The following is a 20,840-nucleotide window of genomic DNA, read 5'->3' on the forward strand; positions in this document are numbered from 1 at the left end:
CTTGTTGGTCTTTGGCCAATTCAGCTTGGAGGTCCTTGATTTCTTCTTCTCTTTGTCCGAAGAGGAGTCTAAGGGTGTTTCTCTCCTCTGTGACCCGTCGGAGGTCGTCCTCATACCGACGTAGCTCAGCTCGAGACCGAGAACACACTTCTCAATGAATGGCCGTGGCTTACGAAGAAAAAAAAGAAGTTATAAAAGAATAGCAAACACGAAAGTGGTATCAACGAATGGAGTTAGAGCTTACCCGATTTAGAGCTTGTTCCACTTCACATAAAAGGCCCGACACATCACTAGGGCCAGCAACATCCTCGACACCAGTAAACAAATCACAGAAGGGGTCCTCCCCTTCATGATATCGGTTTATCTCGAGGTCCCTCAAAGCTTGGGCTTCTCGAATCGCCCCTTCGGAAAAGGCAGGGAGAGTGGGTGAGTCTCCGATTAATATTGCCCCAAGCGACTCGCTTTAGGCGTTCTCCTCAGTTCAGAAAGCTTCATGACCGACCCCTTCTGATATAACCAATGTTTGTTTATTTCGGTGGAAAACACCCTCGATCTCTAATGATTTAAGGACTCTGCCCGAACCTTCCTCCGATATCTCCTCAGTCCGAGGCGGAGCTTTATAAATCACTATCGATTCAGCTGCCTTTGGGGCATCAATGGTTTTTTGCATTCAGGCCACCAGCACGAACCCATCATTTTCTTCTTCTTCGTCGTCTTCATCCCTTAGATGCAGAACTGATTCTATGGTCAAAGGGATGGTATTCTTCCTTGGTTTAGGAGCCATCTTCGTTTTCGATTTTGGATCTTCAGAAGCGGAGGCCCTTTTTTGCTTATTATCCTTCACCGATTTTGGGATAGAGGCTGAAGCCTCTTCCTCAATGGACGGGGACCTCAAAACCGCATCTTTGCCCACACCTACGTACAGAAAAATTGATTTAAGTATATGGAAAGCATCTCTTTCGAACTACCAAAGATACGAGAAAGAGGCTTACTATGATTTTTGGCCTCCCATCGGCCCTTTGACAAATCACGCCATGAGCGCTCAATATATGTGGAGGTCCAAGCTAGATCCCGTACCTAAATCTTAAGGTCGAGAACCGCACCAGGCATCCAAGGAACCGCTACATCACAGAAAGTGGATATCGGTGAAAAGAAATAAAGGGGAAAAATAGTAAGAGATAACAGCAGAACTACACTTATGCTTCATGTTCCACTCCTCGGGAAAGGGAATCTTTTCAGTCGGAATCAGGTCTGAAGTCTTCACTCAAACGAACCTGCCCATCCAGCCTCGATCCCTGTCCTCGTCTATGTCACGACCCAAAATCCAACTAGTCGTGATGACATCTAACCCAACCAACTAGGTAAGCCAACTTTCAGTTATCCAATTTCAATAACAATTACTAAAGCAATTTAAGCGAATAAAGATCTTAATCTTATACATCCCCCAAGAACTGGTAGTACAAATCATGAGCTTCTAAGAATAGAGTATACAAAGCAAAAATGAAATAAATACATAGTCTGTTTGAATAATACATAAACAGATCTTTTATAAATCTAAGGCTACCCTGAACAAGAGGCAGCTACAACAGGAATGCAAGTACATCTTCAAATCCCGCAACCATCGAGTATAGCAACAACAACAACCAGCATCTGCACGCAATGTGCAGAAGTGTAGTATTAGTACAACCGACCCCATGTACTGAGTAAGTAACAAACCTAGCCGTAGGTTGAAAGTAGTGACGAGCTTGTACCAAGGTCAGAGTCCAGCTTCCATAACCAACAATAGTTCATAACAATATTAAACAAGCAATACCAGAAGTAACCCAAAGAATAAATGCTCAGCTAAATCATGACTTCTAAAAATAGTTCTGCCTTTCAAGTACATCAACGAAAACCCAAATCGTTTACCGAAGTTACCAAAAATATGAATAAGTTTGAAAACAGTAATTTTTCCAAAATCCTTTCAATAATAAATAAAATATCTCATTTTCTTTCCTGATAAACAGTGTAAAACAAATGCATCACTATGCCTATCTATCAACATGTGTGAGAAATCATGAATAATATGATACCGTACAGCATGAGAAAAACACATCTCTATACATATATATCATGTGTGCATGTCAATGCAATGTATCTCAGAGATTGTACTCATGTACTCACACTCTCAGAGTACTCAATCTCACTGTCTCGCTTTCTCTCTCACTATGCTCAGCACACTCAATCACTCAGCGCTATACAATACCTACTGCGGCGTGCAGCCCGATCCCTGTTTATAGTCGACTGCACTCACTGGGTGTATGTATAGACTCATGAGGGGATCCTACAGCCCAAGCGCTATATTGCTGCGACGTGCAGCCCGACCCAACAATGCTGCGGCGTGCAACCCGATCCATATATTACTGCGGCGTGCAGCCCGATCCAATATCATGGCCCGAAGGCTTGTTGCGGTATGCAACCCGATCTAACATTTACTGCGGCGCGCAGCCTGATCCATCATATCTCACAATTAGGCCCTCGGCCTCACTTAGTCATTAATCTCTCCAGTCTCTCTCTCATGGGCTCACAATGTCATGAAAATATAAAATAGCCCAAAAATGATGATATGATGTATCAATAAATAACAACAGAGACTGAGATATGATACGTAATTACATGAGTCTGACTGAGTATAATTTTTCAATTTAAAACAATTAATTCACAACGATACGACCTCTATGGATCCCAATAATACTTGCACATAGCCTTAACATGATTTTTAATATGATTTTCAGCTTAAATTCTTCAACTCATAAAACCACATGAAAAATGCCAAGACCATTTAACTACAAAATTCCATAGAAACAATTATGTCACAATTTCTATAATGCACACCCACACGCCTGTTACCTAGCATGTGTGTCACCTCCCAACAATTCACATAATACATATATTCAGGGTTCATACCCTCATCTCCAAGATAAGAAGAGTTATTTACCTCAACCGCGTAGAACTCCTACTCCGAAATGCCCTTTCTTCTCGAACCGGCCTCCAAATTCTCCAAATCTATTCACAATCAGTACAATGCCATCAATTTATGCTAAAGGAATGAATTCCACAAGAAAAACTACCAATTTAGACCAAAAACCCGAAATTGGCTCAAACCCGACCCACGGACCCACGACTCAGAATCGGGTAAAAGTCACAAATTACGAACACCCATTCACTCATGAGTCCAACCATACTAGTTTTACTCAAATCCGACTTCGAATCGACATTCAAATCCCCAAAATTTCATTTTATGAAGTTTCTATAATTTTTCACAAATTTTCACCTCAAAGTACTAATCAAATGATGAAATCAGTGATATATTCATGTATATTAGCCGAATCCGAGTTAGAATCACTTAACCCGATGAATTTCTTGAAAATCTTTCAAAACATCGCCAAAACCCGAGATCTCTAGGTCAAAGTATGAAAATAAAACCATGAATCTCGTATTTATGGTGCACCCCTCGGATTCCAATTTCGCTCACCGCGAAAAATAACCACCCTCGCGCCCCTCACTCCGCAGAATTCCCACCACGGTCGCGAAAGGCCTCTAGCCCCTGGGGTCACGTCCCTAATCCGCTATCCGCGCCAGCCCCCCCACTGACCGCGGAATTTCCACCGCCCCCGATATCAAATTTTCCACTGCCGACCGAAATCGCCGAATTTCCAACTTTCGCCAATTCAAGCCTAATTCTACTATGGACCTCCAAATCACATTCTGGACACACTCCTAAGTCCAAAATCACCTAACGAAGCTAATGGAACCATCCGAATTAAATTCTAAGATCATTTACACATAGGTCAACATCCGGTTGTTGTTTCCAACTTAAGCTTCTACTTTAGAGACTAAGGGTCTCATTCCACTCCCAAACCACTTCGGACCCGAACCAACCAACCCGATACAACACATAAAGAAGTAGAAAATGGGGGAAACGAGGTTGTAACACTCAAAATGACCGGTCGGGTCGTTACAGTCTATGCTCGAGAACAGAACCTTGGTAGCTCGGCGCTGAAGTTTTATTAACCTACCTCAAAAGAGGCGAGGGCAGTACAATCGAATGAGATGGTCGAGGGTGAAAGGCATCCCCTCGATTTTGTTCACGAAGAAACGGATCAAAATAACGATCCGCTAAAAAGAAGGATGGATCTGGCCTAGGGTTATTTGGTATTGACGGCAGAAATCAATGATAACAGGGTCGAGAGGAACTAACGTGAAAGGGTAAGTATACACACTTAAAAACCCTTTCACGTAAGTGGTGATATCTTCTTCAGGAGACGGGATTACTATTTATTTGTTCTCCCAATTGCAATCTTTCTTTAGCTATTTGAGGTGCCCCTCGGTTATCGAACACATATACTTCGTTACTGGCTCACATCGTCCGGGAACCGACGAGCCTTTGTCGACCTTAAATTCAGAGGTAAGAACACACGCCCCAGGAACGCACTCCCCAGGCCCGGCTCCACCGGTGTTTTTGTAATAACCCGGCCGGTCGTTTTGAGATTTAGAGCCCCGAACCCCTATTAACTTCTTTCCCCATATCTATTTCTGCTATTATGACTTGCTGGGATGATTGGTTTTGAGTTTCGGAGTGTTTTGGGACACTTAGTCCCTAAATGAGAGCTTAAGTCTTAGAATTCAGACCGTAGTCGGAACTGTGTGAAGACGGATCCGGAATGGAATTCTGTCAACTCCGTTAGCTCCGTTAAGTGATTTTGAGCTTAGGAGCGCATCCGGAATGTGTTTGGGAGGTCTGTAGTAGATTTAGGCTTGAATTGGCGAAAGTTAGATTTTCGGCGATTTTGGCTAATAGTGGAAATTTTGATATCGAGCTCGGAATGGATTTTCGAAAGTGGCTGTAGGTTTGTAGTGTCATTTGTGACCTGTATGTAAAATTTGAGGTAATTCAGACTAGATTTGGCATAGTTCGGAATCGTTTGTAGAATTTGGAAAATTCTAAGTTCTTAGGCTTGAATCCGTGCTTAATTCATGATTTTTGGTGTTGTTCGATGTCGTTTGAAGGCTTGACTAAGTTCGTATGATATTATAGAATTGGTTAGTAGGTTTGGTTGAGGTCCCGGGGCCTCGGGTGTGTTTCGGATGCTTAACGGAATTAAATTGGACTTAGGAAAAATCTTGTGCTTTTGCTGGTTCTACTGTAATCGCACATGCGCAAGGCTGCCCGCAGGTGCGAGGCCGCAGGTGCGAGCAAATTTGCGCAGAAGCAGGAAAATGGAGGAGTGCCAGGGGTCATAGGTGCGAGGTGTTTTCCGCATCTGCGATGCCTGCAGATGCGTTAGGAGTCTTCGCAGGTGCGCAAGGTCCGCAGAAGCGGAAGGGAATTCCGCAGGCGCGCACGCGCAGATGCGGCCCTTTCATCGCAGATGCGTACAATTTCCGCACAAGTGCACCCGTAGATGCGAGCCCAGGCTCCACAGGTGTGAAAATACCTGGGCAGTGCTTATAACCGAAGGGCTTTGTGATTTTTGTCATTTTTGGACTTTGCAACTCGGTTTAGGGCGATATTTGAGAGCATTTTCGAGAGATTTCTTGAGGTAAGTCCCTTGTGCTTATTTTTGATCAATAATCTTGCTTCCCCATGTATTTTCCCACCTAGTTAGTGTGTATTTAAGGTGGAAATTGGGAATTGGAGGCTAGGGATTTGGAAGTTTGATTTGTGGATTTGGAGGACCATTTGGTGTCGGATTTTAGTAATTTTGATATGGTTAGACTCGTGAGTGAACGGGCATCACGGGCGAATTTTGAGTTAATTTCAGAATTTTCGTTAAAATATTGATTTTGTTAATTAGATGAGTCTATTATTGTTGTAATTATGATACGTAATTGCTTTTGGCTAGATTTGGGCCATTCAGAGCCGGATATTCGTGTAAAGGGCATTCTTACGGATTGATTGAGCTTGACTCGAGGTAAGTGGCTTGCCTAACTTTGTGTGGGGGAAATCCCCTTACGATTTGGAACTATTGTGTTATGTGAGCGCCGTGTACGTGAGGTGACGAGTACGTACACGGGGTAGTTGTGGTAAAACCCAATTTTCTTACAGAGCAACAATATGTTTTCCTGTTATTTTGAGTTATACCATTTTAATGAGTACTAATTTATTTTCATTCTTAATTGAGTTATTCCAATATGTGTAGCTATCATGTTTAGTCTAATACTACATGTCTACTGTCTTAATTGTTTATGTGAATTATGTGCAGCATCCTTAGTGATTTTCCTGCTTCTTCCCTGACTGGTATATAGTCTAAAGTTGTAAGAATTTCGTGATGTAGTTGTATTTCTATCATTCGCGCTGCATATTTACTTTGGGACTACGGAACGGTATTTTCGGAGATCCCCATGTACTGCATATTTACTTTGGAACTACGGAACGGTATTCCGGGAGATCCCCCTGTACTGCATATTTACTTTGGGACTACGGAACGGTATTTCGGGAGATCCCCCTGTACTCCACATTTACTTTGGGACTACAGAACGGTATTCCGGGAGATCCCCATGCTCATTTACGTTTGGGACTATGAGAGGGTATCTCGGGAGATCCCCTGTTGTGTTTCTGTGTACTGAGTTGTTACCTTCTATGATTTCATTGTTGTTAAATTTCAACCTTTATTTTATTGTGGTATTACACTCTATATTATTTTATTATATATTTACCAGTAGGGCCCTGACCCGACCTTGTCACTACTCGACCGAGGTTATGCTTGGCACTTACTGGGTACCGATTGCGGTGTACTCATGCTACTCTCTACATATATTTTTCGTGTGCAAATCCAGGTGCACCTTATCAGCCGCACTATCAGTGATCCGGGACAGTTTTGGAGATTTCAAGGTATATCTGCCGCGTCCGCAGACCTCGGAGTCCCCTTCTACTCTTTCCTATGTCCATTATCTTATGTATTTTTCCTTGTTAGACTTTGATGTATAGAGACACTAGATCTTTCCTTCTGTAGTTTGTGATTCACAATGTTCCGGATTTTGGGATTTGTTGTGTATTTTTGAATAGTTGGTTAAATTTATATTCTTATTTCATTATTTCGCAAAATATTAAGCTTACCTAGTTGTAGAGACTAGGTGCCGTCACGACGTCACACGAAGGAGAAATTGGGTCGTGACAGTTTTGTCGACGGCGGGCTGTGAAGAAGAAGTTTTTTCTTTCTGGGGAATGGTTTTTGATGTTTTCGCCATTTTTTGGATTTAAAGATCGAAAATAGAAGGAGGTAACAAAGATTTGAGGTTTTTGAAGAGAGATTTTGCAGTGAAAAATCAGATATTTACAGATAAATTCAGAAGATGCAAGAAAGAACTTTATAAAATTTGGAGATTGGAGACGCAAAAGTGGTGAATGGTAAAGAAAGGGGCTATTTATAGACTAAGCAACGTCCGTTCAGTATCAACAGTGGCTGACCATCGTTTGACACGCATTAAATGCCTTGAAAAACTAAACTGATGGGACAGCTATCACGTGCGTCATGATCGAGCTTGATGCAAACGTCAGCGCATATCCAATCGAGCCGTTGGGAAATCATATCGTTTCTCGCCACGTCCTTCCCGAGAAATGAGGGGACTATCTGTATACGGTCGAAACTAATTCCGTCCTTCGTATGACTGATCGAGATGGGATCATAATGGACCTAAGAAAGTCTTCATAAAATCGAGATGGATCCGAAGATGGCACAAACGAGCTTCAAATTTCAGGTACAGGTCAAATACCGAGCTCGAAGTCATTATCGAGCACGGGTCCGAATCGAACTATGATGAGATATGATTGAATCGAGCTTAAAGGCCATAGGCCAACCAATACCGAGCCCAAGTCAAATTCGCATCGAACTCTAAAGCTTGAAACCGACCAATATCAACCAATACCGAGTCCGATCAGGATCGAGTTCTTAGGCAAGAGTCATTGCAACCGCACTAAGGGAGAGAATCTCGGCGGGAATTAGGAAAAAACTGATTTATCATGGGTTCCCCACTATGTATTTTTTATTATATCTAAAGTAGGATCTCCCCACTATAAAAGGGATGTCTATATTTCTGTAAAGGACCAAGTTTTGCATACATTGTAGCTGAGATATCATACACTCCTATATTGAAGAGTTATCCCTTTTTAGCTTCATAGATTGATTCATCTTGCCTAATCCATAAATCATCTTCTTGTCAACCTTGTTTATTTTTCATTCTCTATAGTCAACACTCAATATTTCTATTTATTCTTATAATTTGTGTCAAGTTATACCACATACCCTTAGAACTGCGTACAAATTCAACTCTATCCGTTTTTCAGGTAAACAAAACAGTTCCACACTCCCACTCTCTCGCTAATCTGTAACTGTATTTGCTGTAAAACAAACTCTTTCTCTACAGTATAACTTCTAAACAATTTCCAGCTTCTTGTTGACAATGTGTGGTATATCAGTGGCCCCAAGAGCAGTAGCCATTACTTCCTTCTTGAACTTTTCCGATGCTTGCCTTAAATTGTCTTAAGCTATGATTTATGTCTCTATGCATGAGTGTCTGCCCCAACCAACTAGTGATTCCTCCCTATGCTGCGCGGACTCTCCAAAATGTAGCCGCACCCGTGTCGGATCCTTCAAAAATGCACTACTTTTGGAGGATCCGATAAGTATCCGGCCACATTTTCGGAGAGTGCGAGCAACATAGATTCTTCCACTAACTGCAGTGGTCCATCCACACTCACCAAACAGGTGTTGTGTGGTCTCAGGTATATCATCATCACATAGACAACGTTGTGTTCTCACATGAGATACCCAGTCTTTGCACCTTTCTTAGTTAGCAATTTTCCTTGCACAGCTAACCACAATAGAACTCTGTGCTTAGGCAACAAAATTGAACTCCATTTTAAGTGTTAAGTTATCAGTGTCCAGTAAGTGCCCATCTCCATTCATAGCCAAGAAACTCTGTGAATGATTTATGGCCAGCAGTTGTCAATGAGTTTTTCCCCCTGGTATACCAAGACAGCATATTAGCTTTCAGTTTGTGTAGCTTTCTCCAGTACCAGCTAAAATCAGCAAGAGGCATGTGGCCCAGAAATCTCCATTTGTCTTCATATAGATCCCATGCACCCATTTCACATACAATACATCTTTTTCTGTGATATCGACCACACTAATTTACCAACAGCTGCTATGTTCCACCTTTTATAGTCCCTGACATTGAGTCCTCCATACTTCTTAGACAGGCAAACTTTCTCCGAGGCTACTAGAGCTACTTTCCTCTTCTCTTCTGTACTCCCCCACAAGTAATCTCTGCATTTCCTATCCACAGCTTTAAGGACACTCGGTAGAATTCTAAAATTAGGAAGTTGATCTAGTTCGCGAGAAATTCCATAACCAGCACAAATAGCAAAGGAGAGATGGGATCCCCTTGTCTAAGGTCCTTATCCCTTCAAAATATCCATGACCCTCACCATTCACTTTTACTGAGAACTTTGTAGTTGTGACACACTTCATGATCAGTTGGACAAACTTCCTAGGAAACCCATAACCATCTAGTATTTCCTCAATAATCTTCCATATAACCATATCATAAGCTTTCCTTAAGTCAAACTTCATCATACATCTCGGGGATGTCTTCCTATTGCAGTGTCTTCACAAGTAATGACAGATGAGCACATCATGCACCATTCATCTTCCCTGTACAAAATCAGCTTGGGTGTTTGCCACTAGAGAAGGTAGGACTGGTTTCAATTTGTTACATAGCAATTTGGATATGCATTTGTATAGGACATTGTGAGATGAGTCTGAATTGATTGGGGCTCATAGGATTAACCTTCTTAGGTATTAAAGTGATCATAGTAGCACTAATCTGTTGCACGTTCCCATTCTTTAGGAAGTCTAGCACTGCTTCAGTAATATCAGGGCTTACAATCCGCCAGGCAACTTTATAGAAAACACTTCCATACCCTTCAGGTTTTGGGTTTTTGGTGCTATTGATGCTAAACATGGTTGCTTTCACATCTTTCCTATCCAACTCTGAAATCAACTGAGTTGTTCCTCCACCCTAAGAACAGGGCTAGCAGTTAAAACTCCCGCATGTGCTTTTCCCCTTGCCCCTCCCCTTTCACCTAACAATTTCTGATAGAACTTGACAAATATATTTCCTATTATGCCAAGGTCAGATTGCATCTGATGTTGTTCATCCTGCAGTTGTATGAGTGCCTGCATTAATTTCTTCTGCTTGATTACTCAGAAAAAAATACTTTGATAATAGAAAAATTTTGTATTATCATCATCCAATCTTATCCATGTTTCCTTACTTCTTTGCAATAAGAAAGCTCCAGCAAGGAATGAGGACTTCTTAAACTTCTCATAAGAGGCTTTCTCATCTTGTTGTAATTGTGTATCTAGAGGATTGAGTTGATTCTTGTCTGCACTGCATATAGGGCATCTCTATCTTCATTAGCTTAAGTGATAATGTTCCTGAAATGTTGTGCATCTCAACTTCAGCTTTAGCACTTTCAGTCTCTTACTAGCTTCAACATTTGACAACCAGATACATGAGCCTTCCACCCCTCAAGGAATATATTCTGAAAGGCTGGTTGTTTACTCCATATATTGCAAATACCTTAAAGCCTTCTTAGTGCCCTGCTGAGCATGTATTAGAGAGACTCTGGCTGGACAGTGATCACTAATCCCCTCTGGCAAGAAATTAGCTGTACAAGGGGGCATTAAATCTATCCAATCTCCATTAACAAAAACCCAATCAATTTTAGAGAAGACTTAATTGCTGTCTTGTTTATCATTCAATGTATAAGATTACTCTCCTCACACAAGGTGTGTATATACTTTCTTTTATCAGGTTTGTCACTTCAAGTAGCTTCAGCAATAGCTACTTTCAAAATCGTTGGTGCTCTACTTCCTATTGCTTCCAAAAGCATTGGTGCTCTAGCAGGAGTGGGCCAACATCATCCGAGACCTAAAATAAAGCCTTAATAAGAGGCCTTAATATATATATATATATATATATATATATATATATATATATATATATATATATATATATATATATATATATATATATATATATATTAATGAACATCTTTTTTTAAAAAAATTAGACAAGTGAGTATGTGGAATTTTAAAAAAATGAGAACTTAGAAAATTAAATGAATTTAGCGTTGATTTCATCACAACTGAAATGGGAGAACCCAGAAAATATACTTCCTATGCCTAATTTAAGTGATTCCTTTTTTTAGTAAGCTCTTTTTTATATTTGGTAACAATTCAATTTTAGATTTTTCTTTTTACCATTAATGAGATGATTCCTAGCCTACAAATTTTTATGATTTATTTAAGATTACAAGTTTCAAAAGCCTTCCTTTATTTCATAAACTCCATGTCCAGTCAAACACTTTCATATAAATTGGGACAGAGAGTATAATTTATGTAAGGAAAATAAATAATAAGTTAGATTATTAGATATAGTTACGTGACCAACTAATGAATAGAGAAATATAATTAAGTAAAAAAGTAAAATAAGATTGACAGAAAACTATTTTAGTTACATTAATTAGAGGAAGAAATCGAGTTATTAAAACTTAATATGACAATAAAGAAATAAATTTATCAATAATAAGAGATAATTATATAAATAATATACTACTATATATAGAGAAATAGTAATTTTGGGGCCCTTAAATATTTGGGGCCTAAAGCAAGTGCTTCACTTGCTTTAGGGTCAGGCCGCCCCTATGCATCCCTCGACGAACTACTGGAGATCAACCTGCTCAAATTAATATTACTAGGCTGTGTGGCTCATATTGAAGAAAAATAAAAATGAAATGAAGAAAAATGAGATGGGAGGTGCCTAACTTTGTTGACAACTTTGTTGAAGAAAAATGGGATAGGTGCCTAACTTTGTTGACAACTTTGTTGAAGAAAATGGGAGGTGCCTAACTTTGTTGAAAAATTATAGGACTAAATCAACAACAAGCCATCTTCTTTGTAGTAGTTAGATGGCATCTCTTACTATAAATAGAGGCCTCCATTCTTCATTTAAATTACACCAAAATAAGAGAGAAACAATAGAAGTTAGAGATTAGAGAGAGTAATCCACAGATTGTAGTCTGTGAGATAAATAGTGAGGGTGAGTAATATTGTAGTGAGGTATTTATAAACAAAGAGTGTTATTTCTTTCAAAATTATAGTAGTCTCTTGACACTACTAAGTTATAATATTATAGTGGTTATATTGCTCCGCTCGAATATTATATTTTACCCCATTAAAAGAGTTGGTGTCGTTGTTACTCTCTTATGTTATTATTATTTGCCGTGGATATTATTCCTGGGCGGGATTATTATTTCCCAACAACGTGGTATCAAAGCCATGGCAAATAATGGTACATTGTCTTTTCAGTACCCTCGTCTCAAAAAAGATAATTATGAGAAATGGTGTCTACGTATGAAAGTCATTCTTGGCTCTCAGGGTATGTGGGAAATCGTAGATAGAGAGTATGCAAAACTCAAGGAAAACTATATATTGGCAAAGACAAGAAATAAGGATCAATAAGCCCTCACGCTCATTCATCAATGTCTGGATGATGCCATGTTTAAGAAGGTGGCAGATGCTACTACCTCAAAGGAAGCTTGGGAGATTTTTACAAAATTCTCTTCAAGGAGTTGACAATGTGAGGAAGATAAAACTTCAAACTCTAAGGGCTGATTTTGATGTTTTAAAAATGAAAGAATCCGAATGTATTTTAGATTATTGTTCAAAAGTGAAGAATGTTGTAAATCAATTAAGAAAATATGGGGAGAACATAAAAAATGTCTGTGTGGTAGAAAATATCCTTCGCACTTAAACCTAAATTTGATTTTGTGGTTTGTACTATTGAGGAGTCTAAAGATTTAGACTCTATGATGGTAGAGCAATTGGAGGGTTCTTTACAGGCCCGTGATGAAAAGATCAAGAGGAGACAAGAAATGCCATTGGAGCAATTTCTTAAAACGCAGGTATCCTTTAAGGATTAGGGAGGTGAAAAGAGTTATCGAGGAAACGGAAGAGGCCGAGGTCGTGGTGGTCATGGAAAAGGAAGAAGTAACGGTAACAACTTCAACAGTGAAGTTAAAATCCACCAGATATTCAGAGGTCGTGGTCGTGGACATAGAGGAGGAAGAGGACATGGCTACTACCAAGAAAATAATGGATAAAGGTATGACAAATCAAAAATTGAGTATTATAATTATCATAAATTTGGCCATTACTCTTGGGAATGTCGTAGCAATGTTGAAGAAAAAGCTAGCCTTGTTGACGATAAGAAAGAAGAAGTTGAGTCAACGATGTTGATGGCACTCAAGGAAGAAGACGGGGATGATTGCAGCTTGTAGTATTTGGACAATGTAGCAAGCAATCATATGTGTGGATGCAAAGAGAAGTTTGTGGAGATCAATAAAACGATGAGAGGTAATATGTCCTTTGGAGATTACCTCGAAGATTCAAATTGAAGGGATAGGTACGATTCTGATCTCCTGTAAAGATGGTAGTCACAAGTTAATTCAAGATCTTTATTATGTCAAAAGTAATATTTTGAGTTTGGGCCAACTTCTTGAAAAGGAATATGACATCCAAATGAAAAATATGCATCTTTGGCTCAGAGATTCAAGTGGAATTCTAATTGCTAAAGTGCATTTGGCTAAGAATAGATTATTCTCTCTGAATCTTAAGACAATTGATGCAAAGTGTTTGAAGGCTAATGTGCAAGATGAATCATGGTGTTGGCACATGCGATTTGGGAACTTGAATTTTGAAGCGCTCAAATCAATGGGAGAAAAGAACATGGTGCATGGGATACCGTCAATCAACCATCCCAATCAATTGTGTGAAGCTTGTCTTCTTGGAAAACATGCAAGGAGGAGTTTTTCAAAGGAGGCCATGTTAAGATCAACCAAACCACTTTAGCTTGTTCACATTGATGTGTGTAGGCCAATCAATCCACCTTCCTTTGGTAAAAAAGTTGTATCTTGTGCAGTTTATTTGAACAACAGGTCTCCAACAAAGAATGTTATAGATCAAACCCCTCAAGAAGCATGGAGTGGAAGAAAGCCTAGTGTCAAGCACTTGAGAATCATTGGGAGCATAGCCTATGCTCATGTGCCACATCAAGGGAAAGCGAAGCTTGACGATCGAAGTTTCAAGCATGTGCTTCTTGGCTATGATACGAGTTCAAAAGGCTATAAGCTATACAACCCAAGTAGCGGCAAAATGGTGGTAAGTCGCGATGTTGAATTTGACGAAGAATTGGCATAGAACTGGGAAGCTCAGGAACAAACTTCATATGATTTTCTTCCATACCTTGGTGATGAAGAAGAACCAGAGACCGTAGAATTTGTGCAGGATGCAACTCCACCTCTTTCTCCAACCAATGTTGCATCTCCCTCTTCTCAAGAAAGTTCAAATGAACAACCGCAAAGGATAAAGAGTTTTCTCTAACAAATGTTGCATCTCCCTCTTCTCAAGAAAGTTCAAATGAACAACCACAAAGGATAAAGAGTATTCAAGAGCTCTATGAGGACACAGAAGAAGTTACTAATTTTGATTTTATATATTGTCTCTTTGCTAATAGTGAACCAATGAACTTTGATGAAGCTGTTGAATACAAAAGGTGGAGACAAGCCATGCAGGAGGAGATCAAGTCAATAGAGAAGAATAACACTTGGGAGTTAACAACACTTCCCAAGGGTCATCAAGCAACTGGAGTTAAATAGGTATTCAAGGCAAAGAAGAATGTTGATGGAGATGTGGAAAAATACAAGGCACGACTTGTGGATAAAGTCTACAAGCGAAGGCAAGGAATTGACTATGAAGAAGTCTATGCACCTTTTGCCCGCATGGAGACGATTTGTTTATCTCTTTGGCGGTGCAAATGACGTGGAAGATCCATCAACTAGATGTCAAGTCAGCTTTTTTGAATGGCTATCTTGAAGAAGAAGTCTATGTTGAACAATCATTGGGCTTTGTGGTCAAATACCATGAAGATAAAGTGTTGCGGTTGAAGAAAGCTTTATATGGATTAAAGCAAGCCCCACGAGCATGGAATAGTTGCATCGATAAGTATTTTCAAGACAATGGGTTTACTCGTTATCTCCATGAATATGCTCTTTACCTTAAAGTTCATAGTAATTGAGATATCTTACGTGTTTGTCTTTATGTTGATGATCTTATATTCACGAGTAATAACCTAAGTTTGTTTGAAACTTTTAAGAAAGATATGTCTCGTGAGTTCGAGATGACAGATGTAGGGCTCATGTCATACTACTTGGGCCTAGAAGTGAAGCAGATGGAGGATGGAATTTTCATCTCTCAAGAAAGCTATACGAAGGAGATCTTGAAGAAGTTCAACATGCTCAATTTCAACCCCGTGAAAACACCGATGGAGAGTGGGACAAAATTGTCCAAGTTTGATGAAGGAGAAAATGTGGATCTCACATTTTTCAAAAGTCTTATGGGAAGTTTGAGGTACTTGACTTGTACTAGGCCAGATATACTCTTTGCAGTTAGAGTAGTAAGCCGTTTCATGGAAGCTCCTACCTCCACCCATTTGAAAGTCACTAGAAGAATTCTTCGTTATCTAAAAGGTACGATCGACTTTGGGTTATTTTATTCTTCTTTTATTGATTTAAACCTTATGGGATTTTGTGATAGTGATTATGCGGGAGATATGGATGATAGAAAAGGCACAAATGGCTTTGTGTTTTTCTTGGGTGATTCTGTTATTTTTGTTGGAGTTCAAAGAAACAGTTCATAGTTACTCTCTGTCACGCCCCAAAACTGAGGAGCGCGACCGGCGCTCAACCGAGTGAACCCGACCGAGCAAGCCTGTTAGATTTCATTCTACCCAAACTCATCCACGAATGAAGATAATACATATTTTCATTAATTAGATAAAAATGTGTTCATGTCTACAATACCAATTCATTTCCAATAGTTTTATCCTTTTTAAAGTCTCAAGTGGACAAATAATACAATAACAACATAACATATTTTGTCTTTCCCAGTACTAATACACAACCCATACTATGCCTACGGAGCCTCTATAGATAAAGAAGAGTACAATGATAATGCCGACAACAAGGCATCGGCTATACCTCGAAAAAAATACACAAAGTACAAACGATTCATGACCCCAGAATGAAGTGGGGCTTACCAAGTCAGCTGGGAAGAGGGTGTACTGCTATCACTGATCAATATCTCCTGTTGTGGAACCATCTGCATCCATTTAAAGATGCAGCGCCCCCGATAAAAGGGACGTTAGTACTGTCGAATAGCACTAGTATGTATATCTAAACACCCTCTCAATAGAATGACAAATAATACAAACAAGATTATCATACTATCAATGAAAGCCTTAATCAACATCAACCCTCAATTTAGGATCATGACAGTGTTCAAATTAATTTCCATATCTCACATTGGGAGATTTTTAGTATCGATATACCATTATCCACAATACCATTATTCATAATACCAGTACCACCGTACTCCCAGCACAGAGTCCGATCACGACCCGATCGGCTAGGCTATCTCGTTAGGGACATTAACCACAATTACTTTCAATATCAATACCACCATCTTTAACACGGAGTCCGATCACGACCCGATCGGCTAGGCTATCCATTAGGGACATCGAACACAATCACAATTTTAATTATAATTTTCTGTACAATCACCACCATGTGTGCGACATGGTGTCCGATCACGACCCGACCGGCTAGGCTGTCTTATTCGAGACATCAACCTTTTTATATCAATCATTGCATTTCATATTACTTGCACATCTTTTCATTTCATTGGCACTAATGGCCATAATTATAAGATCATTCTTGGCACGTTGGCCATATTCAATATTTCATGCTCACCTTTTCAATTTCAAATATCATCATCATCATCAAAAACAACAAATACAATTCAAATCAAGGTGTGTAGTACACATGTGAGCAATTTAAAGTCTAAGGCACATAAAGATATTTCACAAAATTTGGCATAATAGCCTTCGTTTGAACTTGACTTGAAGTCGAAACATTATTAATGCACAACCCATCTTTTAACACATCCTCAATTGATAACATAACATGAATAAAGCATTTGGGATACTTGTTGAACATATATCTTCCAACTCAATCTTACTCGGAATAGCCAATTCTGTAATGAACCACTCGGGACTTATATAATTTGCATGAATATCGTGGGATTCAATTCTAAGAGAAACGTTTAGCCAACATACCTCACTTGAGCTTCTTTACACTCTAAATATTCCGGAATTCTTAGAAACTTCAATCTATTGTATAAATATAACAAATTGAATCAAAATTGGGAAGATGATCATAGTTCTAGCTCATTTGAGCATTTTATCAAACACTAGGTGTGCATAAGGTTTTCAAGGTCCTTTTATGGAGAATTCCATCATCCCACAATCCAATCTTTATCATGCTTAGTTCAACAATCTTCCTACACCCCTTGATATCACAAGCATGTAAAATAAACAACTCTCATGCCCAACAATTATCTTGTTAATTACCCATTTTCAGAAAATTTCGGAATTGAGGGTTAGGGTGTAGAATCTTACCTCTAGGATGAAGACCTAGTTAGTTTCCCTTCTTAATCTTCCAAAACTTGAGAAAGAATTGAAAAATAATTATTGAAGAACACCTTCTTACTCTATGGCACTCTCTCTCCCTCTAAAATATCAGATTATAGCTCAAAAATAGCCCAAAACATGTATTTAACGAAGTAGGCTCGAGTTTTAAAAACTCAAATATGAAGCTCCGAAACATGTTCTTCGGTCACATATGCGACCGCATAATGGTTATGCGGACCACATAATTGGTGTCTAAAATGACCAAAATTTGTCTGTGTCTGCGATCACTATGCGGTCCGCATAACTATTCTATGATCGCATAATGCACCACATAACAGTTATGCGGTCGCATAGTCGACCGCATAATTGCTTCTAAACTGGCCCTCTCCAACCTCACTTCTGCGGCCATTATGCAGCCCGCAGAGTATTTCTGCGGTCGCATAATGGACAACAAAAACGTGCTTTTCCGCCAAAAATTTTCCTTTACATTCTGGTGCATTGTTCAACCCAAAAAGTCCGAGCACCATGAAATATTATTTTCTTTTCCAAAAATTTTACGGGGCCTTACATTCTCCCCCACTTATGATTATTCGTCATCGAATGACGGTCAAAATCTGTTATTAGCATCTTATGCAACTCATTTGTTTTCATACCACATCAGCAGCTGACTCCCTAAATTTCCAAACATTTCGCCAGAGTTTTCTTTGTAACTAGGCCTATCCACCTGTCAGAAAGTCCCAGAAACACATCCTAACATCATATACATAATCCAACAACGTAACATAATATAAAACAACACCAACTGTGGCCTCACAGACAATTATATTATCAGAACGGAACACCCTTAATATCAAATGTACAAATCATACATTAATCATAGAAAGTATCTCTTAGCATTTTCATAAGGCACAACTTATAAATACATGGCTATTCGAACAAATAAGGATATTTTTTCTTCATTTCTCCCTCGGCCTCCCAAGTAGCCTCTTCAACCTGTTGGTTTCGCCATAACACTTTCACGGAGGCAATTTCTTTATTTCTCAATTTTCGGACTTGCCGATCAATAATAGTAACTAAAATTTCTTCATAAGTCAATTTCTCATTTACCTCAATAGTCTCAAACGGAACAATGAGTGTCGGATCTCCAACTACTTTCTTCAACATAGATACATGAAACACCGGGTGTACTAATGATATCTCAGGTGGTAGCTCAATCTTGTATGCCACCTCACCGATCCTCTGAATGATTTTGTACAGTCCGACATACCTCGGACACAATTTCCCTTTCTTACCAAATCGCATTACACCCTTCATGGGTTAAACTTTCAAGAATACCCAATTATCTTCTTTGAACTCCAAATCCCTACGACGAACATCCGAATAGGATTTCTGACGATTCTGAGCAGTCTTCAATCGCTCCTTAATGATTTTTAACTTTTTCCATAGTCTGATGCATGGGGTATGGCCCTATCAACTTTGCTTCCCCAATTTCGAACCACCCAATGGGAGATGTAGATCTCCTACCATATAAAGCCTCGAACTGTGCCATTTGAATGCTAGCATGATAGCTATTTTTGTACGCAAATTCTATGAGTGGTAAATGATCATCCCAGCTACCTTTGAAGTCTAGAACACAAGCGCGCAACATATCCTCAAGCATTTGAATAGTCCGCTTTGCATGCCCGTTAGTCTGTGGGTGAAAGGTAGTATTAAGATTCACCTGAGTACCCAAACCTTGCTGAAATGTCTTCCGAAAATTAGCGATAAATTGTGCTCCCCGATCAGATATGATAGAAATTGGGGTGCCGTGCAACATGACTATTTCTTTGATATATAACAGAGCATACTGCTCCGCTGTGTCGGTAGACTTAACCGGCAAAATGCATGTTGATTTCGTGAGTCGATCCACAATCACCCAAATTGAGTCAAACTTGCGCGGAGTGCGCGGTAATCCTATCACAAAGTTCATATTAATCATTTCCCACTTCCACAATGGAATTTCTATGTTTTGTGCCAACCCACTGGGCCTTTAGTGTTTGGCCTTCACTGGCTGACAATTCGAACATCTTGCCAATAGGTCCGCCACATTCCTCTTCATATCATTACACCAATAGACTTTCTTAAGATCATGATACATTTTTGTAGAACCTGGGTGCACGGAATACCTAGAAGTGTGAGCTTCAGTCAAAATTCTTTCACGGAGACCGTCCACATTTGGAACACATAGTCGCCCTTGGTACCTTAGTGTACCATCATCCATGCTAAGAGAAAAGGCCATGGTCTTATGTTTATGAATCCCCTCTTTCAATTGCGCCAACAATGAATCGTTGTAGTGCTTCTCTTTGGCTTCCACAACAAGCGATGATTCAGCACTATTTTGCGCAATTATCCCTCATTCACTAGAGTCTGCAACAGGTGAATTGTTCAATCCAAAAAGTACGAGCCGCGTTCTATAATCCATAAACACATGAGTCGCGTTCTATAATCCACAAACACGTGAGCCTAGTCCGGCACCATGAAATATTATTTTCGTTTGCAAAATTTTTATGCGGCCTTACACTCTCTCGACTTGTGAAGCCGAATATATAACAGTAATATCATGTACCTGTCATGCTATCTGGCTAAGAAGATTATTGAATGAGCTCAATTTTCCACAAATTGAAGACACAGAGATTTGTATTGATAACAAATCTGCACAAGCACTCGCCAAGAATCTAGTGTATCATGATCGAAGCAAAGTATATAGATACAAGATATCACTTCATCAGAGAGTGCATTGCCAAGAAGGAAGTTAAGCTTAAATATGTGAAGTCTCATGATCAGGCTGCAGATATTTTTACAAAGCCTCTTAAGTGTGAGGATTTTCAGAGATTGAGATCAAGTCTTGGAATGAAGAAAAAAAAGGGAGAGATTTTTGGGGCTCATATTGAAGAAAAACAAAAATGAAATGAAGAAAAATGGGATGGGAGGTGCCTAACTTTGTTGACAACTTTGTTGGAAAAAAAATGGGATAGGTGCCTAACTTTGTTGAAGAAAATGGGAGGTGCCTAACTTTGTTGAAAAATTATAGGACTAAATCAACAACAAGACATCTTTATTTGTAGTAGTTGGATGATATCTCTTACTATAAATAGAGGTCTACACTCTTCAATTCAATTACACTAAAATAAGAGAGAAGCAATAGAAGTTAGAGAGAGTAATCCACA

General features: G+C 39.4%; 1 protein-coding gene across 1 annotated transcript; it reads left to right on the forward strand.

Moving 5' to 3' along the window:
* Nucleotides 1-15,336: 15,336 nt before the first annotated feature.
* LOC138893175 (uncharacterized mitochondrial protein AtMg00810-like) lies at nucleotides 15,337-15,804 on the forward strand. The gene has a single exon (XM_070176950.1). The coding sequence runs from the start codon at nucleotides 15,337-15,339 to the stop codon at nucleotides 15,802-15,804; it is 468 nt and encodes a 155-aa protein (XP_070033051.1).
* The last annotated feature ends 5,036 nt before the right edge of the window (nucleotides 15,805-20,840 follow it).

This window comes from Nicotiana tomentosiformis, chromosome 5 (genome assembly GCF_000390325.3).
Source record: "Nicotiana tomentosiformis chromosome 5, ASM39032v3, whole genome shotgun sequence".
NCBI lineage: Eukaryota > Viridiplantae > Streptophyta > Magnoliopsida > Solanales > Solanaceae > Nicotiana > Nicotiana tomentosiformis.